General features: G+C 41.9%; 1 protein-coding gene across 4 annotated transcripts in view; it reads right to left on the reverse strand.

Annotated features, from left to right (window-relative positions):
* Positions 1–1,601: 1,601 nt before the first annotated feature.
* tmem181 (transmembrane protein 181) overlaps positions 1,602–14,650 on the reverse strand; it is a 199,900-nt gene continuing 186,851 nt past the window's right edge. For all 4 annotated transcript variants that reach the window (XM_078230007.1, XM_078230009.1, XM_078230008.1 and 1 more), the window contains 2 exons: positions 7,474–7,540; positions 1,602–2,718 (listed from right to left, as the gene is read on the reverse strand). In XM_078230007.1, the coding sequence (XP_078086133.1) occupies positions 2,640–2,718; positions 7,474–7,540 (146 nt within the window). In that variant the 3' untranslated portion in view covers positions 1,602–2,639. The remainder of the gene's footprint in view (positions 2,719–7,473; positions 7,541–14,650) is intronic.

Genomic DNA, 14,650 nt, shown 5'->3' on the forward strand with positions numbered 1-14,650 from the left:
AAAAAGTTATTTCAGTTTCAATACATAGATGCTCTATTTTAAGTTATATGTGGTCTTACTGCAATATATGATTTTGGGCACTGTCCTTCAAAAATAAGGGGGGCAATTCTCCCAGCCTGCTGCACTATTCGAGCAGTGCAGCGGGCTGGGAGACATCAATGGTGGCTGTTTCACAGGCTTCCTATTGGGCCTCACGGCCTCCACGCGTCTCTGGCACCAAGTTTTTTCACGTAATCAGGTCCACCCCGCAAATCGGCCCGGAGCTGATTACAATATGGAAATCTTCATTTCTATATCATTAGCGGGCCCGGAGACCTCAGTCCCAGGCCTGCTAGCACCTCCCCCCAGGGCTCATATCCCTGTAAGTGGAGGTGGGCATTCTAGTTTGCCAGCCTTGCCATCTATCTGCCTCCTTTGCAATCTTGTGCTCGTCTTTGGAGGCAGTGGGCCTCGACTCCATCCTATCCCCACCATAAAAATATAGCGTGAGAAGACCATTTTAAAGGAAACAGCTTCCTGACCTGACATTCCACTACCTCCCCAAAAGTCCAACCCAAAGTCATTGATCCTTTATCAGAATCAGTTCTGAAACTTTAACTCTATTTCTCTCCAAATGCTGCCTGACCTGCTGGGTACTTTCAGCATTTTCTGTTTTTATTTTAGATTTCCAGCATCTGCATTATTTTGCTTTTGCGTTGGTGTTCATTTATCTCTTAAAAGTTTAAGAGTGTTGCCACATTTGTATTATAAGTATTATTGCTTCCAAGATACTTTATTGATTGTGAAGTGTTTTTGGATGTCCTAAAGAGGGAAAAGGTGCTTTATAAATGTAAGTGCGGCACGGTAGCACAGTGGTTAGCACTGCTGCTTCACAGCTCCAGGGTCCTGGGTTCGATTCCCGGCTCGGGTCACTGTCTGTGTGGAGTTTGCACATTCTCCTCGTGTCTGCGTGGGTTTCCTCCGGGTGCTCCGGTTTCCTCCCACAGTCCAAAGATGTGCGGGTTAGGTTGATTGGCCAGGTTAAAAAATTGCCCCTTAGAGTCCTGGGATGTGTAGGTTAGAGGGATTAGCAAGTAAAATATGTGGGGATAGGGCCTGGGTGGGATAGTGGTCGGTGCAGACTCGATGGGCCGAATGGCCTCCTTCTGCACTGTAGGGTTTCTATGATTCTAAGTCTTTTCTTTCTGAGGACATAGATCAAGAATCATTAAATTCGTGTCATTTGCATTGCACTTCTTAATTCCCATGATTGTACTATATCAACATTAGGAGACACTCAAAATCTCACATTTAAACATGATTACAACATTATATTTAAATGAACTATTTTTGCTTTGTTAAACTGGAACTTTAAATATATGAATAGGATGGGAATGGAAGGATATGGTCCCCGGAAGGATAGGGGGTTTTAGTTCAGTCGGGCAGCATTGTCGGTGCAGGCTTGGAGGGCCAAAGGGCCTGTTCCTGTGCTGTAATTTTCTTTGTTCTTCGAAGAAAACCAGCAAATGTAGTTTCCAGTAGAAGCAAAAGTTTAATAAATATAGAATTGGTTAGGATAGAATACCAATAAACATTAAGATATATAGGGAGAAGAGAAACAAGGTACTCACAATTTGAATTGTCCATATTTAATTGTAATTTACAGTTAATATTGCAGAAAAATACTTCCCAAAGTTTAATATTAAGTACTACATCAAAACAAATAAGTCAGCCAACCTAAGGATACAGAAACTTCCCAAGGTTTGTTAATAGTCAAAAAATTACTATTATGGAGCAGGGGAAGTTGATTTTTACTGGTGTCGTGAAAAAACAAACCCCCAAAACAGTAACCTGCTGCAATGACATGATCAGAGCAAATGAACTTCTGCAGATTTCTTGCAGATATCAGCTCCAAAACTGTATAAATTTCATTTAACAAAGGTACAATGTACAGCCTCATTAAAAGCAGCATCAACTAAAATTGAAGTTGAAATTCCAGGCTTCAACAATCTAAAAAAGGAAATCCCACTTTGTAAAGTAGAATATTTTCTATTCGGATTTGCTTTTTGTGCTAATGTTGATAGGAAAAAGAATTTCAGCCCCTAGTCTGCTGCCGAATGTATTTTCTGTAAGACTTCTTTGATTTTAAAAATGCAACAAATAAACTTATTCACAAGCAGCATTCTATGTTTTGCTTTAAAAACATTACACCCAAACCCTGCTGCAGAACCAGGAAAATCTTGTAAGTTAGTGTCTAGCCTAAAAACAGGTTCACAACACAAACATTCATGACACTACATTTGTTCACAAGGTACAAATGATTTTAGACACTTAATGAGTTGGTTTCAGATTTTTAAAAAAAACTACTCCCTTTAGAAGAAAAAAATAAACCTCATTTTCAACATGCACAGTTGCTCCATTGCTCACAAGTCAGAAGGCATTAAATGAAAATAGAACAGCAAGATGAGGTGATTGGTAAGTCAAATTTAAGTCATATTTACTTGTGAAGTCACGATGGGATGATTTTAGTTCCAGGAATTGAGCTAGATAAGAGGATGATGGCATGAAAAATATTTCTAAGAAAATTCAGTTCCATTCATTTTCAGCATTCAGCATATTGTATGCACTCTTGGTAACGATTAGTCGTCTGAGGATGTACTTCAGTCACTGTCAGACTCATCCTTATACTTAGATTTAATGGCACGGCCATTTTGTAGAGGCATTTCTTCATAATCACTCCTAGCACAGAAAAGGTTCAAAGTTATTAAAGAAATACCTGCTGCACTATTTCAATTTTCTTTTATTCATTCATAGTCAGTGGCAAGGCCAGCACTTATTGTCCCTGAGAAGGTCATGGTAAGCCTCCTCTTCAACATACCGGTACTTGCTAGGCCATTTAAAATGCAGTTTAAGATCAATCATATTGCTGTGGCTTTGGAATTACACTGGGTAAGGATGGTACATTTCCCTCCCTTAAAGATATTAGTGAGTGAACTAGATGGACTTTTTACAGACAATTTAGTAGTTTCATGGTCACGATTACTAATGCTTCTGTTTTAGTTTAGATTTATTTAGTTAACTGAATTTAAATTTCCCCAGCTGCTGTGGTGTGACTTTGTCTCCAGATCATAACTCCAGGCTCTGGGCGACATGGTGGCATAGTGGCTAGCATTGCTGCCTCAACACCAAGGACCTAGGTCTGATTCCACCTTGGGTGACTGTGTGTGGAGTTTGCATGTTCTACCCGTGTCTGCACGGATTTTTGGTTTCCCCCCACAGTCCAAAGATGTGCAGGTTAGATGTAACAGCCATGCTAACTCGTCCTTCGTATCCAGGAATGTGTAGGGTAGGTGGATTAGCCATGATTAGCCACAAAGGTTGGTGAGGTTGTGGATAGTCTGGAGGGATGTCAGAAGTTACAGAGGGACATAGATAGGATGCAAGACTGGGCGGAGAAGTGGCAGATGGACTTCAACCCAGATAAATGCGTCATGGTCCATTTTGGCAGGTCGAATGGGATGAAGGAGTACAATATAAAGGGAAAGACTCTTAGTACTGTGGAGGGTCAGAAGGACCTTGGGGTCCTGGTCCATAGGACTCCAAAATCAGCCCCGCAGGTGGAGGAGGTGGTTAAGAAGGCGTATGGTGTGCTGGCCTTTATCAATCGAGGGATTGAGTTTAGGAGTCCGGGGATAATGATGCAGCTATATAAGACCCTCATCAGACCCCACTTGGAGTACTGTGCTCAGTTCTGGTCGCCTCATTACAGGAAGAATGTGGAAAAGATTGAAAGGGTGCAGAGGAGATTTACAAGGTTGTTGCCTGGATTGAGTGGCATGCCTTATGAGGATAGGCTGAGGGAGCTCAGTCTTTTCTCCTTGGAGAGACGTAGGATGAGAGGAGACCTAATAGGGGTATATAAGATGTTGAGAGGCATAGATCGGGTGGATTCTCAGAGGCTTTTTCCCAGGGTGGAAATGGCTGCTACGAGAGGACACAGGTTTAAGGTGCTGGGGGAAATGTTGGGGGGAAGTTTTTCACACAGAGGGTGGTGGACGAGTGGAATCGGCTGCCGTCAGTGGTGGTGGAGGCAAACTCAATAGGGTCTTTTAAGAGACTCCTGGATGAGTACATGGGACTTAATAGGATGGAGGGTTATAGGTAGGCCTAAAAGGTAGGGATATGTTCGGCACAACTTGTGGGGCCGAAGGGTCTGTTTTGTGCTGTAGTTTTCTATGTTTCTATAAATGCACAAGGCTTTGGGGATGGGGTGAGTAAGGTGCTCTTTCGGAGAGTTGATGCAGACTTGATGGACCAAATGGCTTCCTTCCATACTTTATGGATTCTCTGCAGTAATATAACCACTATACTGTCATATCCTGATAAACCTTGTGAAAGGTCCATATTTTGGTAGTTCAATCACAATGGCCAAGAAACATTTAGCTGGTCCATTGAATATCTGATATGCTGGAATTTGAGAATTATCGAATCAAACCAAAATTACAAAGAGCTCCAAGAGTGCTAAGATCTTGCAACCTTCCAGCAGAGCACTGTTAACCCAGCCCGGGCTACAGTAACCTTGTTTGTGGAGCTTAGTGGAAAGAATACTAGCCCCTGCATAGCTAACCATTCCATAAGTGAACCTACTGAATGTCAGGGTACATCCAGGATTCTAAAGGAAATGGCCATGGAAATAATGGATCCTTTGGTTGCCATCATCCAAAATTCTGTAGATTCTGGAACAGTCCTGACAGATTTGAGGGTGGCAAATGTAACCCTATTTAAAAAAGGAGGGAAAAAGGGAGGGAAAAAAAGCAGGGAATTACATATCGGTTAGCCTAATATCAGGAGTAGGGAAAATATTAAGAGTCTATTATAATGGATGCAATAACAGGACACTTAGAAAATATCAACCAGAGTAAACAAAATCAACATGGCCTTTTGAAAGGAAATCATGCTTGACAAACCTACTGGATTTGAGGACATAACTAGAATAGACAAGGCGCATTTTGGAATTTCAGAAAGTTTTTGATAAAGTCCCAACATTAGTTAATACGCAACATAAAAACACATAGGATTGGGGGTAACATATTGGCATGGATTGAGAATTGGTTAGCAGTCAGGAAATAAAAATTGGGAATAAATAGGTCTTCTTTGAAGTGGCAGACGGTGGCTTGTGGGGTCCCACAAGGATCAGTTCTTGGGCCCCAGAAATTCACAATTTCTGTCCTTGATTTGGATAAACAGAAGTAATATTTCCAAGTTTGCTGACATAAAACATTGGTGGGAATGTGAGTGACGAGGAGGATGTTTGGTGATAAAGGTGATCTAGACAAGTTGAGTTATTTTAGCCATGATAAATGCGCAGAGCTGCAGAGGTAGGGCCTGGGTAAGATGTTCTTTTAGAGAGTCAGTGCAGACTCCATGGGCAGAATGGCCGCCTTCTGCACTGTAGCAATTCTATGAATAGGCAAACATATGGCAGATGCAGTGTTATGTGGATAAATGTGAAGTTATCCATTTCGGATGCAGAAACAGAAAGGCAGAGTATTATGTAAATAGTGATAGATTGGGAAATGTTGATGCACAAAGGGGCCTAGGTGTCCTTGTACACCAGTCACTGACAGCAAACATACAGGTGCAGCAAGCATGTGTTATGTTGGCTTTCATTGCAAGAGGACTTGAGCACAGGAGCAAGGATGTCTTGACAGAACCTTAGTGAGACTGCACCTGGAGTAGTGTGTGTAGTTTTGATCTCCTTATCTGAAAAAGGATATATTTGCCATAAAGCGAGTGCAGCAAAGGTTCACCAGAGTGATTCCTGGAATGGTAGGATTGTTGTGTGAGGGGAGATTGGGTTGACTGGGCCTACATTTACTGGAATTTAGAAGAATGAGAGGGGATCTAACTGAAACGTATAAAATTCTGACAGGCTGGGCTGACTGGATAGAGGAATGTTGTCTAGAACAAGTGGTCAGTCTCAGGATACAGGGTGGGCCATTTAGGATTGAGATGAGCAGAAACGTCTTCACTCAGGATGATGAACCTGTGAAATTCTCTACCATAGAAGGCTGTGGAGGCCAAGTAATTGAATATGTATATTTCTAGACGCCAAAGGTGTTAAGGGGTATTTGGAGAATGCACGAGTATGGTGTTGAGATGGAGGATGAGCCAGGATTGTATTGAATTGCACAGCAGGTTTGAAGGGTCGGATAGCCTATTCCTGGTCTATTATCTATATTTCCATGTCAATCATCAGAACGGCATGGTGACACAGTGGTTAGCACTGCTGCCTCACAGCACCAGGGACCCGGGTTCGATTCCTGGCTTGTGTCACTGTCTGTGTGGAGTTTGCACATTCTCCCCATGCCTGCGTGAGTTTCCTCTGGGTGCTCCGGTTTTCTTCCACACTCCGAAAGGTGTGCCATGCTAAATTCTCCCCCAGTGTACCCAGACAGGCGCTGGAGTGTGGCAACTAGGGGATTTTCATAGTAACTTCATTGCAGTGTTAACGTAAACCTACTTGTGACTAATGAATAAATTTTAACTTGTCCCTGCCTAGCTAAGCTAGGTCCAGAATGTTTCACGTGGAACAAATGAAACACTCTTCTTTGAACTTTTAGATCATGATACATCTTACACTCCCAGAAAGTGAAGATACACAACTATTTTATTTATTATTGTCACAAGCAGGCTTACATTAGCACCGCAATGAAGTTACTGTGAAAATCCCCTAGTTGCCTTTCAGACTGTGGGAGGAAACCGGAGCACACGGGGGAAACCCACGCAGACATGGGGAGAACGTGCAGACTCATGCACAGACAGTGACCCAAACCAGGAATTGAACCCATGAGAAGGGGCTCAGAGCCTCGAAAGCTTGTGTGGCTTTTGCTACCAAATAAACCTGTTGGACTTTAACCTGGTGTTGTTAAACTTCTTACTGTGTTTACCCCAGTCCAACGCCGGCATCTCCACGCTATGAGGCAGCAGTGCTAACCACCGTGCCACTGCGCCACATTATTGAAGAAAAAACAAAATCAACCAATGCAACTTTCACCTTTTCTCGGTGTAAACCCAAGAATTATGTCGAAGCAGGGACCAGAATAGGTATGCACCAAAAATGGAGCATTTTCCTTTCTATCTTCTAATCAATACCTTTCATTTCCTTGCGTGGTGCAGAATCAAAATACTGTTCTCTTTTTTTTCCACAAGCTAGCCCATTGCTCAAGGTGCAGAGAATCCCCAGGCCAGCATCACATTTACAAAAAAAACACTGCCTGGGAAACAGTCTCTCAGAGGCACTGCACAGTTTTCATTACAACATTTGAAGAGGCTGAGCGGGAAATTAATAATCTTACAATCAGCACTTGAACGCTTGCAGAACTAAAATGTTACACTCCTAAAAGGAATAAAATTTTCTAGAACAACAATTGATGATTAAATTGTCAAAAATGTCCCAGTTATGGTCATAAACCATGTCAGAATGTAACTCACCCATAAATCACATCATCATCAGAATCATTTAACATGGAAAAGGCTGGGTTATCCTTTAGCTGGGATTCTAAAGAGAGAGAATATTAGTAAAATAACTTTCTCTACAAAAGCTTATCTGAAAATAAATTTCACAGCTCTTCAATCTAAAGAGATTAGCATTTCCAAGTGCTTTAAGGATCTGCAGCTTCTTGCAATATTGTGACATGAAAACAGCAACATTTCCATAACATACCAAAATAACTAATGGTAATAGCTGAAATAAAGTCAGATGTCTGAAACACTGCTTCCATATTCCTTCTTTCGGGAGACAGTGGCATAGTGGTATTGTCGCTGGACTAGTAATCCAGAGACCCAGGGAAATGTTGTGGGAACTCAGATTCAAATCCCACCATGGCTGATGGTGAAATTTGAATAAGAATCTGGAAATAAAAGTCTAATGATTGATGTAAAAGCCCATCTGGTTCATTAATGAGCTTTAGGGAAGGAAACTTTCAGCCTTACCTAGTCTGGCTTACATGTGACTCCAGATTCAGGTTGGCTCTTAATTGCCCTCAGGGATGGGCAATAAATGCTGGCCCAGACAGCGATATCCACATCCCATGAACGAATAAAAAAAAATCCAGGTGGCCACTTTGACTTGGTCTGGTCGAAGTATTGTCTCAAATATTAGGACCGCTTGGAACTGTGCTAGGACCCCAAATGTTCACATTATATATTAATGGTAAGGACAAGGGAATTAAGTGTATTATCTCCAAATTTGCAGATGATACAAAGTTGGATGAGAGGGTGAGCTGTGAAGAGGATGCAAAGATGCTTCATTGTGATTTGGACAGACTAAGTGAGTGGCCATATGTATGATAGATGCAGTATAATGTGGATAAATGTGAGGTATTCACTTCAGTAGCAATTATTTGAATGTGTGTAAATTGAGAGAGGTGGATACTCCGCAAAACCTTGGTGTCCTTGTGCATCAGTTGCTGAAAGCAAGCACGTAGGTATAACAGGGAGTAAAGAAGGCAAATGGTATGCTGGCCTTTGTAGTGAGAGGATTTGAGTACAGGAATAGGATGTTTTACTGCAATTGTATGGGGCATTGGTGAGGTCACACCAGGAGTATTGTGTGCAGTTTTGGTATCCTTATCTGAGGAAGGATGTTCTTGCTATAAAGGAAGTGCAATGAAGGTTTACCAGGCTGAATCTTGAGATGGCAGGACTGTCATATGAGGTGAGACTAACTTGGTTAGGATTATATTAATTACAGTTTGGAAGAGTGAGGGGGGATTCTCATGGAAACATATAAAATTTGAACAGGATTAGACAGGGTAGATTCAGAAAGAATACTCCCGATGGTGGGGGAGTCCAGAACTAGGGGTCATAGTTTGAGGATAAGGGGTAAACCTTTAAAGCAAGGAGAAATTTCTTCACCTAGAGAGAGTGGTGAATTATGGAATTCACTACCACAGAAAGTAGGTGAGACCAAAACATTGTGTGATTTCAAGATGGAATTAGATATAGCTCTTGGGGCTAAAAGGATCAAGGGTTATTGGGGGAAGGGTATTGAATTTGCTGATAACCATGATCATAATGAATGGCCTACTCCTACTTTCTACGTATGTATATATATATGCATGTATGTGTGTATGCATGTAAATATACAAGAGATGACGTATAGCAAGCTTATGTACTTAAAGATTCACTAATCTTTGTGATGTGTCGAGAGAAAAGTTATATTTAATACCTTAGGTGAAAGTCAGTTGCTAATTCACAAAGGGCTGTTTGGTCCATTGTGCCTTTGCTCACTCTTTGAAAAAGCTAACATAACAGGAATAGGCCATTTACTCTCTCATAACCAAAAGAGAAAATGCTGGAAAATCTCAAAGGGTCATCTGGACTCAAAACGTCAGCTCATTTCTCTCCTTACAGATGCTGCCAGACCTGCTGAGATTTTCCAGCATTTTCTCTTTTGGTTTCAGATTCCAGCATCCGTAGTAATTTGCTTTTATTTACTCTCTCACATTTGTCTACAATTTAATGTGCTCACAGTTGATCCATGAGCTTTGGAAGAATTTTTTCTAGTTTTATTCTTGAAAGATCTGGCTCTAATTTTTCGACTGTGTGACCTAATGTGAGACCCCAACCAATGGAAACAGTTTCCCTCGCTACCCAATCTGTTCTACTTAATGCCTTGAAAGTTTGATCAAATCAGTCCTTAACTTTTCAAATTCTTGGGAATACAATTCTAGTTTATGCAATTTCTCCTCCTAATTTATCCCTCAGAGTCTAGGTACAATAATTTCCTGCTAAACATTATAGCGTGTTCCTGAAAAGTGCAACTTTAAAGAAACAACATTAAACAAATTATATTTTCCATTACAATGTAAAACCGTGTGCAAGATCTTTCTTCTCAGAAAACATATTACGTTGAAATACTGAATTCCTATATTCAGAAATGAAATAACTTCCAGAATAAAATAAATTTTGAAATATAAGCAAAATATAACATTTTCTACTTAACTCCCACTCGCCACCCCACTCATTCCCCAACGTTCCCACTTGTTGGATCCTTCCCTGACTCTCTTCTTCACTGCCTTTCTCATGTGCAGCATTTATTGCTCACCCCAAGAACTTTTAAGAGTCAAGCACATTGCTGTGGATCTGGAGTCACATGCCAGATCAGGTAATGACTTCCCTAAAGAACCTTAATGAACCAGATGAGTTTTTGGGACAATTGACATTGGTCATCATTAGACTTTTATTCCAGATTTTCATTGAATTTGAATTTCACCATCTGCCATGGGTGGGATTCGAACCTGGGTCCCCCAATCATTACCTTGGGTCTCTGGATTACTTGTCCAGCGACAATCCATATGTCAATGCCTCTAAATTGGATCAATCTTGAATATAATTTGAAATGTAACAAGATTTTAAAAATATCTCCAGTCCATGTACTCACTCCATTAGACGGCATTGAAAGCATAGTGCAATTTTAACTCCAATTCTAAAAATAAGTTGTGCATTACTTGGTACACAGGCACCTTCAGACTTAAATTGCAATGAAAGAAACACTAACAACCATTTTAGAGTGCTATATCTCAATTGGGCATGTGGATGCAATACCATGTAGCCTGTAATTTTTACTTTTAACCTTGAAACCCCAGTTTGTTCATACCCACTATAATGTGAGAGCTGAACTCAATGTCATCCTATCATTTGGTGAAAGTTAGATGTCCAGCAAACAGTGTTTTATTACCATGAAGGTCATATGATTGGCTACAAAACATGGAAACATAGAAAATAGGTGCATGAGTACGCCATTTGGGCCTGCACCACCATTCAATATGATCATGGCTGATCATACATTTTCAGTATCCCACTCCCGTTTTCTCTCCATAACCCATGATCGCTTTAGCCACAAGGGCCACGTCCAGTTCCCTCTTGAAGATATCTAATGAACTGGCCCCAACAGCTTTCTGTCGTAGAGAATTCCACAGGTTCACAACTGTTTGAGTGAAGAAGTTCTTCCTTATCTCAGTCCGAGATGGCTTACCCCTTATTCTTAGACTGTGACCCCCTAGCTTTGGACTTCCCCAACATTAGGAACATTCTTCCTGCGTCCAGTCCCATCAAGATTTTATATGTTTCTATGAGATTCTCTCTCATCCAGTCTCTCTTCATATGTCAGTCCTGCCATTCCAGGAATCAGTCTGGTGAAACTTCGCTGGATTCCCTCATTAGCAAGAACATCTTTCCTCAAACTAGGAGACCAAAACTGCACACAATGCTCAAGGTGTGGCCTCATCAAGGTCCTGTATAACTGCAGCAAGACATCCTTACTTCTATACTCAAATCCTCTTGCTATGAAGGCCAGCATGCTATTAGCTTTCCTCACCGCCTGCTGTACCTGCATGTCAACCTTCAGCAATTCTTCCAACATGACACCCAGGTCGTATTGCACTTCCACTTTTCCTAAACTGTCACCATTCAGATAATAATCTTCTTTCCTGTTTTTGCCACCGAAGTGGATAGCCTCACATTTATTCACATTATATTGCACTTGCCAAGTATTTGCCCACTCAGCCAGCCTGTCCAAGTTACTCTGCAGACTCTTAGCATCCTCCTCACAGCACACACTGCCACCCAGTTTAATGTCGTCTGCAAATTTGGAGATATTGCATTCAATTCCATCGTTCAAATCATTAATATATAGTGTGAATAGCTGGGGTCCCAGCACTGAACCTTGCAGTAGCCCACTAGCCACTGCCTGCCACTCTCTGCTTTCTGTCTGCCAACCAGTTCTGTGTCCACGTGAATACATTACCTCCAATACCATGAGCTTTAATTTTGCTCGCTAATCTCTTGCGTGGGACCTTGTCAAAAGCCTTTTGAAAGTCCAGATACACAACATCCACTGGTTCACCTTGTCCACTCAACTGGTCACATCCTCAAAAAAATTCCAGAAGATTTGTCAAGCACGATTTCCCTTTAGTGAATCCATGCTGACTTGGACCGATCCTGTCACCGCTTTCCAAATGCTCAGTTATTAGAACAGTACAGCACAGAACAGGCCCTTCGGCCCAGTTATTGCATCCTTATTAATTGACTTCAGTATTTTCCCTGCCACCGATGTCAGGCGAACCGGTCTACAAATTGTGGTTCTGTCTCCCCCTTCTTTTTTAAAAAGTGAGATTACATTAGCTACTCTCCAATCCACTGGAACTCTTCCAGAGCCTATAAGAATGCTGGAAAATGATCATCAATACGTCCACTATTTCTATGGTCACTTCCTTGAGTACTTTGGGATGCAGATAGTAGGGGATTTTAATTTGCCACATATAGATTGGGACTTGCATACTGTTAAAGGTTTAGACGGGGTAGAGTTTGTAAAATGTGTTCAGGAGAATTTTCTACATCAGTATATAGAGGTGCCAACTAGAGAGGATGCGATATTGGATCTCCTATTGGGAAATGAGTTAGGGCAGGTGATGGATGTGAGTGTGAGGGAACACTTTGGATCCAGTGATCATAATGCCATTAGTTTCAACCTGATCATGGATAAGGATAGGTCTGGTCCTCGGGTTGAAGTTCTGAACTGGAAAAAGGCCAAATTTGATGAAATGAGAAGGGATCTGGGAAGTGTGGATTGGCACAGGCTGTTCTCTGGTAAGGATGTAAATGGAAAGTGGGAGGCCTTTAAAGGAGAAATTTTGAGAGTGCAGAGTTTGTATGTTCCTGTCAGGATTAAAGGCAAAGTAAATAGGAATAAGGAACCTTGGTTCTCGAGGGAGATTGTAACACTGATTAAGAGGAAGAGAGAGTTGTATGAAATGTACAGGCAGCAAGGAACAGATCAGACGCTCAAGGAGTATAAAAAATGCAAGAAACTACTTAAGAGGGAAATCAGGACGCTAAAAGAAGACATGAGGTTGCTTAGGCAGACAGAGTGAAGGAAAATCCAAAGAGCTTCTATAGGAATGTTAGGAGCAAAAGGATAGTGAGGGATAAAATTGGTCCTCTTGAAGACCAGAGTGGTGGACTGTGTATGGAGCCAAAAGAGATGGGGGAGATACTAAATGGTTTTTTTGCATCCGTATTTACTGAGGAAATGGGCATGGAGTCTACGGAAATAGGGCAAACAGGTAGGGAGGCCATGGAACCTTTACAGATTAAAGAGGAGGAGGTGCTCGCTGTCTTGAGGCAAATCAGAGTGGATAAATCCCCAGGACCGGACAGGGTATTCCCACGGACCTTGAGGGAAGCTAGTGTTGAACTTGCAGGGGCCCTGGCAGACATATTTAAAATGTCAGTATTCACGGGGGAGGTGCCGGATGATTGGAGGGTGGCTCATGTTGTTCCGTTGTTTAAAAAAGGTTCCAAAAGAAATCCGGGAAATTATAGGCCAGTAGGTTTGACGTCGGTGGTGGGCAAGTTATTGGAAGGTGTGATAAGGGATAGGATCTACAAATATTTGGATAGACAGGGACTTATTAGGGAGAGTCAACATGGCTTTGTGCGTGGTAGGTCATGTTTGACCAATCTATTAGAGTTTTTCGAGGAGGTTACCAGGAAAGTGGATGAAGGGAAGGCGGTGGATGTTGTCTACCTGGATTTCAGCAAGGCCTTTGACAAGGTCCCTCATGGGAGGTTAGTTAGGAAGGTTCAGTCGCTAGGTATACATGGGGAGGTAGTAAATTGGATTAGACACTGGCTCAATGGAAGAAGCCAGAGAGTGGTTGTGGAGGATTGCTTCTCTGAGTGGAGGCCTGTGACTAGTGGTGTGCCGCAGGGATCGGTGTTGGGTCCATTGTTGTTTGTCATCTATATCAATGATCTGGATGATAATGTGGTAAATTGGATCAGCAAGTTTGCTGATGATACAAAGATTGGAGGTGTAGTGGACAGTGAGGAAGGTTTTCAAAGCTTGCCGATGGATTTGGACCAACTAGAAAAATGGGCTCAAAAATGGCAAATGGAATTTAACGCAGACAAGTGTGAGATATTGCACTTTGGAAGGACAAACCAAAGTAGAACGTACAGGGTAAATGGTAGGACTCTGAAGAGTGCAGTTGAACAGAGGGATCTGGGAATACAGGTACAGAATTCCCTAAAAGTGACGTCACAGGTGGATAGGGTCGTAAAGAGTGCCTTTGGTACATTGGCCTTTATAAATCGGAGTATCGAGTATAAAAGTTGGAGTGTTATGGTAAGGTTATATAAGGCATTGGTGAGGCCGAATTTGGAGTATTGTGTACAGTTTTGGTCACCTAGTTACAGGAAGGATGTAAATAAGATTGAAAGAGTGCAGAGAAGGTTCACAAGGATGTTGCCGGGACTTGAGAAGCTGAGTTACAGAGAGAGATTGAATAGGTTGGGACTTTATTCCCTGGAGCGTAGAAGATTGAGGGGAGACTTGATAGAGGTGTATAAGATTTTGATGGGTATAGATAGAGTGAATGCAAGCAGGCTTTTTCCGCTGAGGCTAGGGGAGAAAAAAATCAGAGGGCATGGGTTAAGGGTGAAAGGAGAAAAGTTTAAAGGGAATATTAGGGGGGGCTTCTTCACGCAGAGAGTGGTGGGAGTGTGGAATGAGCTGCCGGATAAAGTGGTAAATGCGGGGTCACTTTTAACATTTAAGAAAAACTTGGACGGGTTCATGGATGAGAGGGGTGTGGAGGGATAT

Source organism: Mustelus asterias, chromosome 15 (genome assembly GCF_964213995.1).
Source record: "Mustelus asterias chromosome 15, sMusAst1.hap1.1, whole genome shotgun sequence".
NCBI classification, from domain to species: Eukaryota; Metazoa; Chordata; class Chondrichthyes; order Carcharhiniformes; family Triakidae; genus Mustelus; species Mustelus asterias.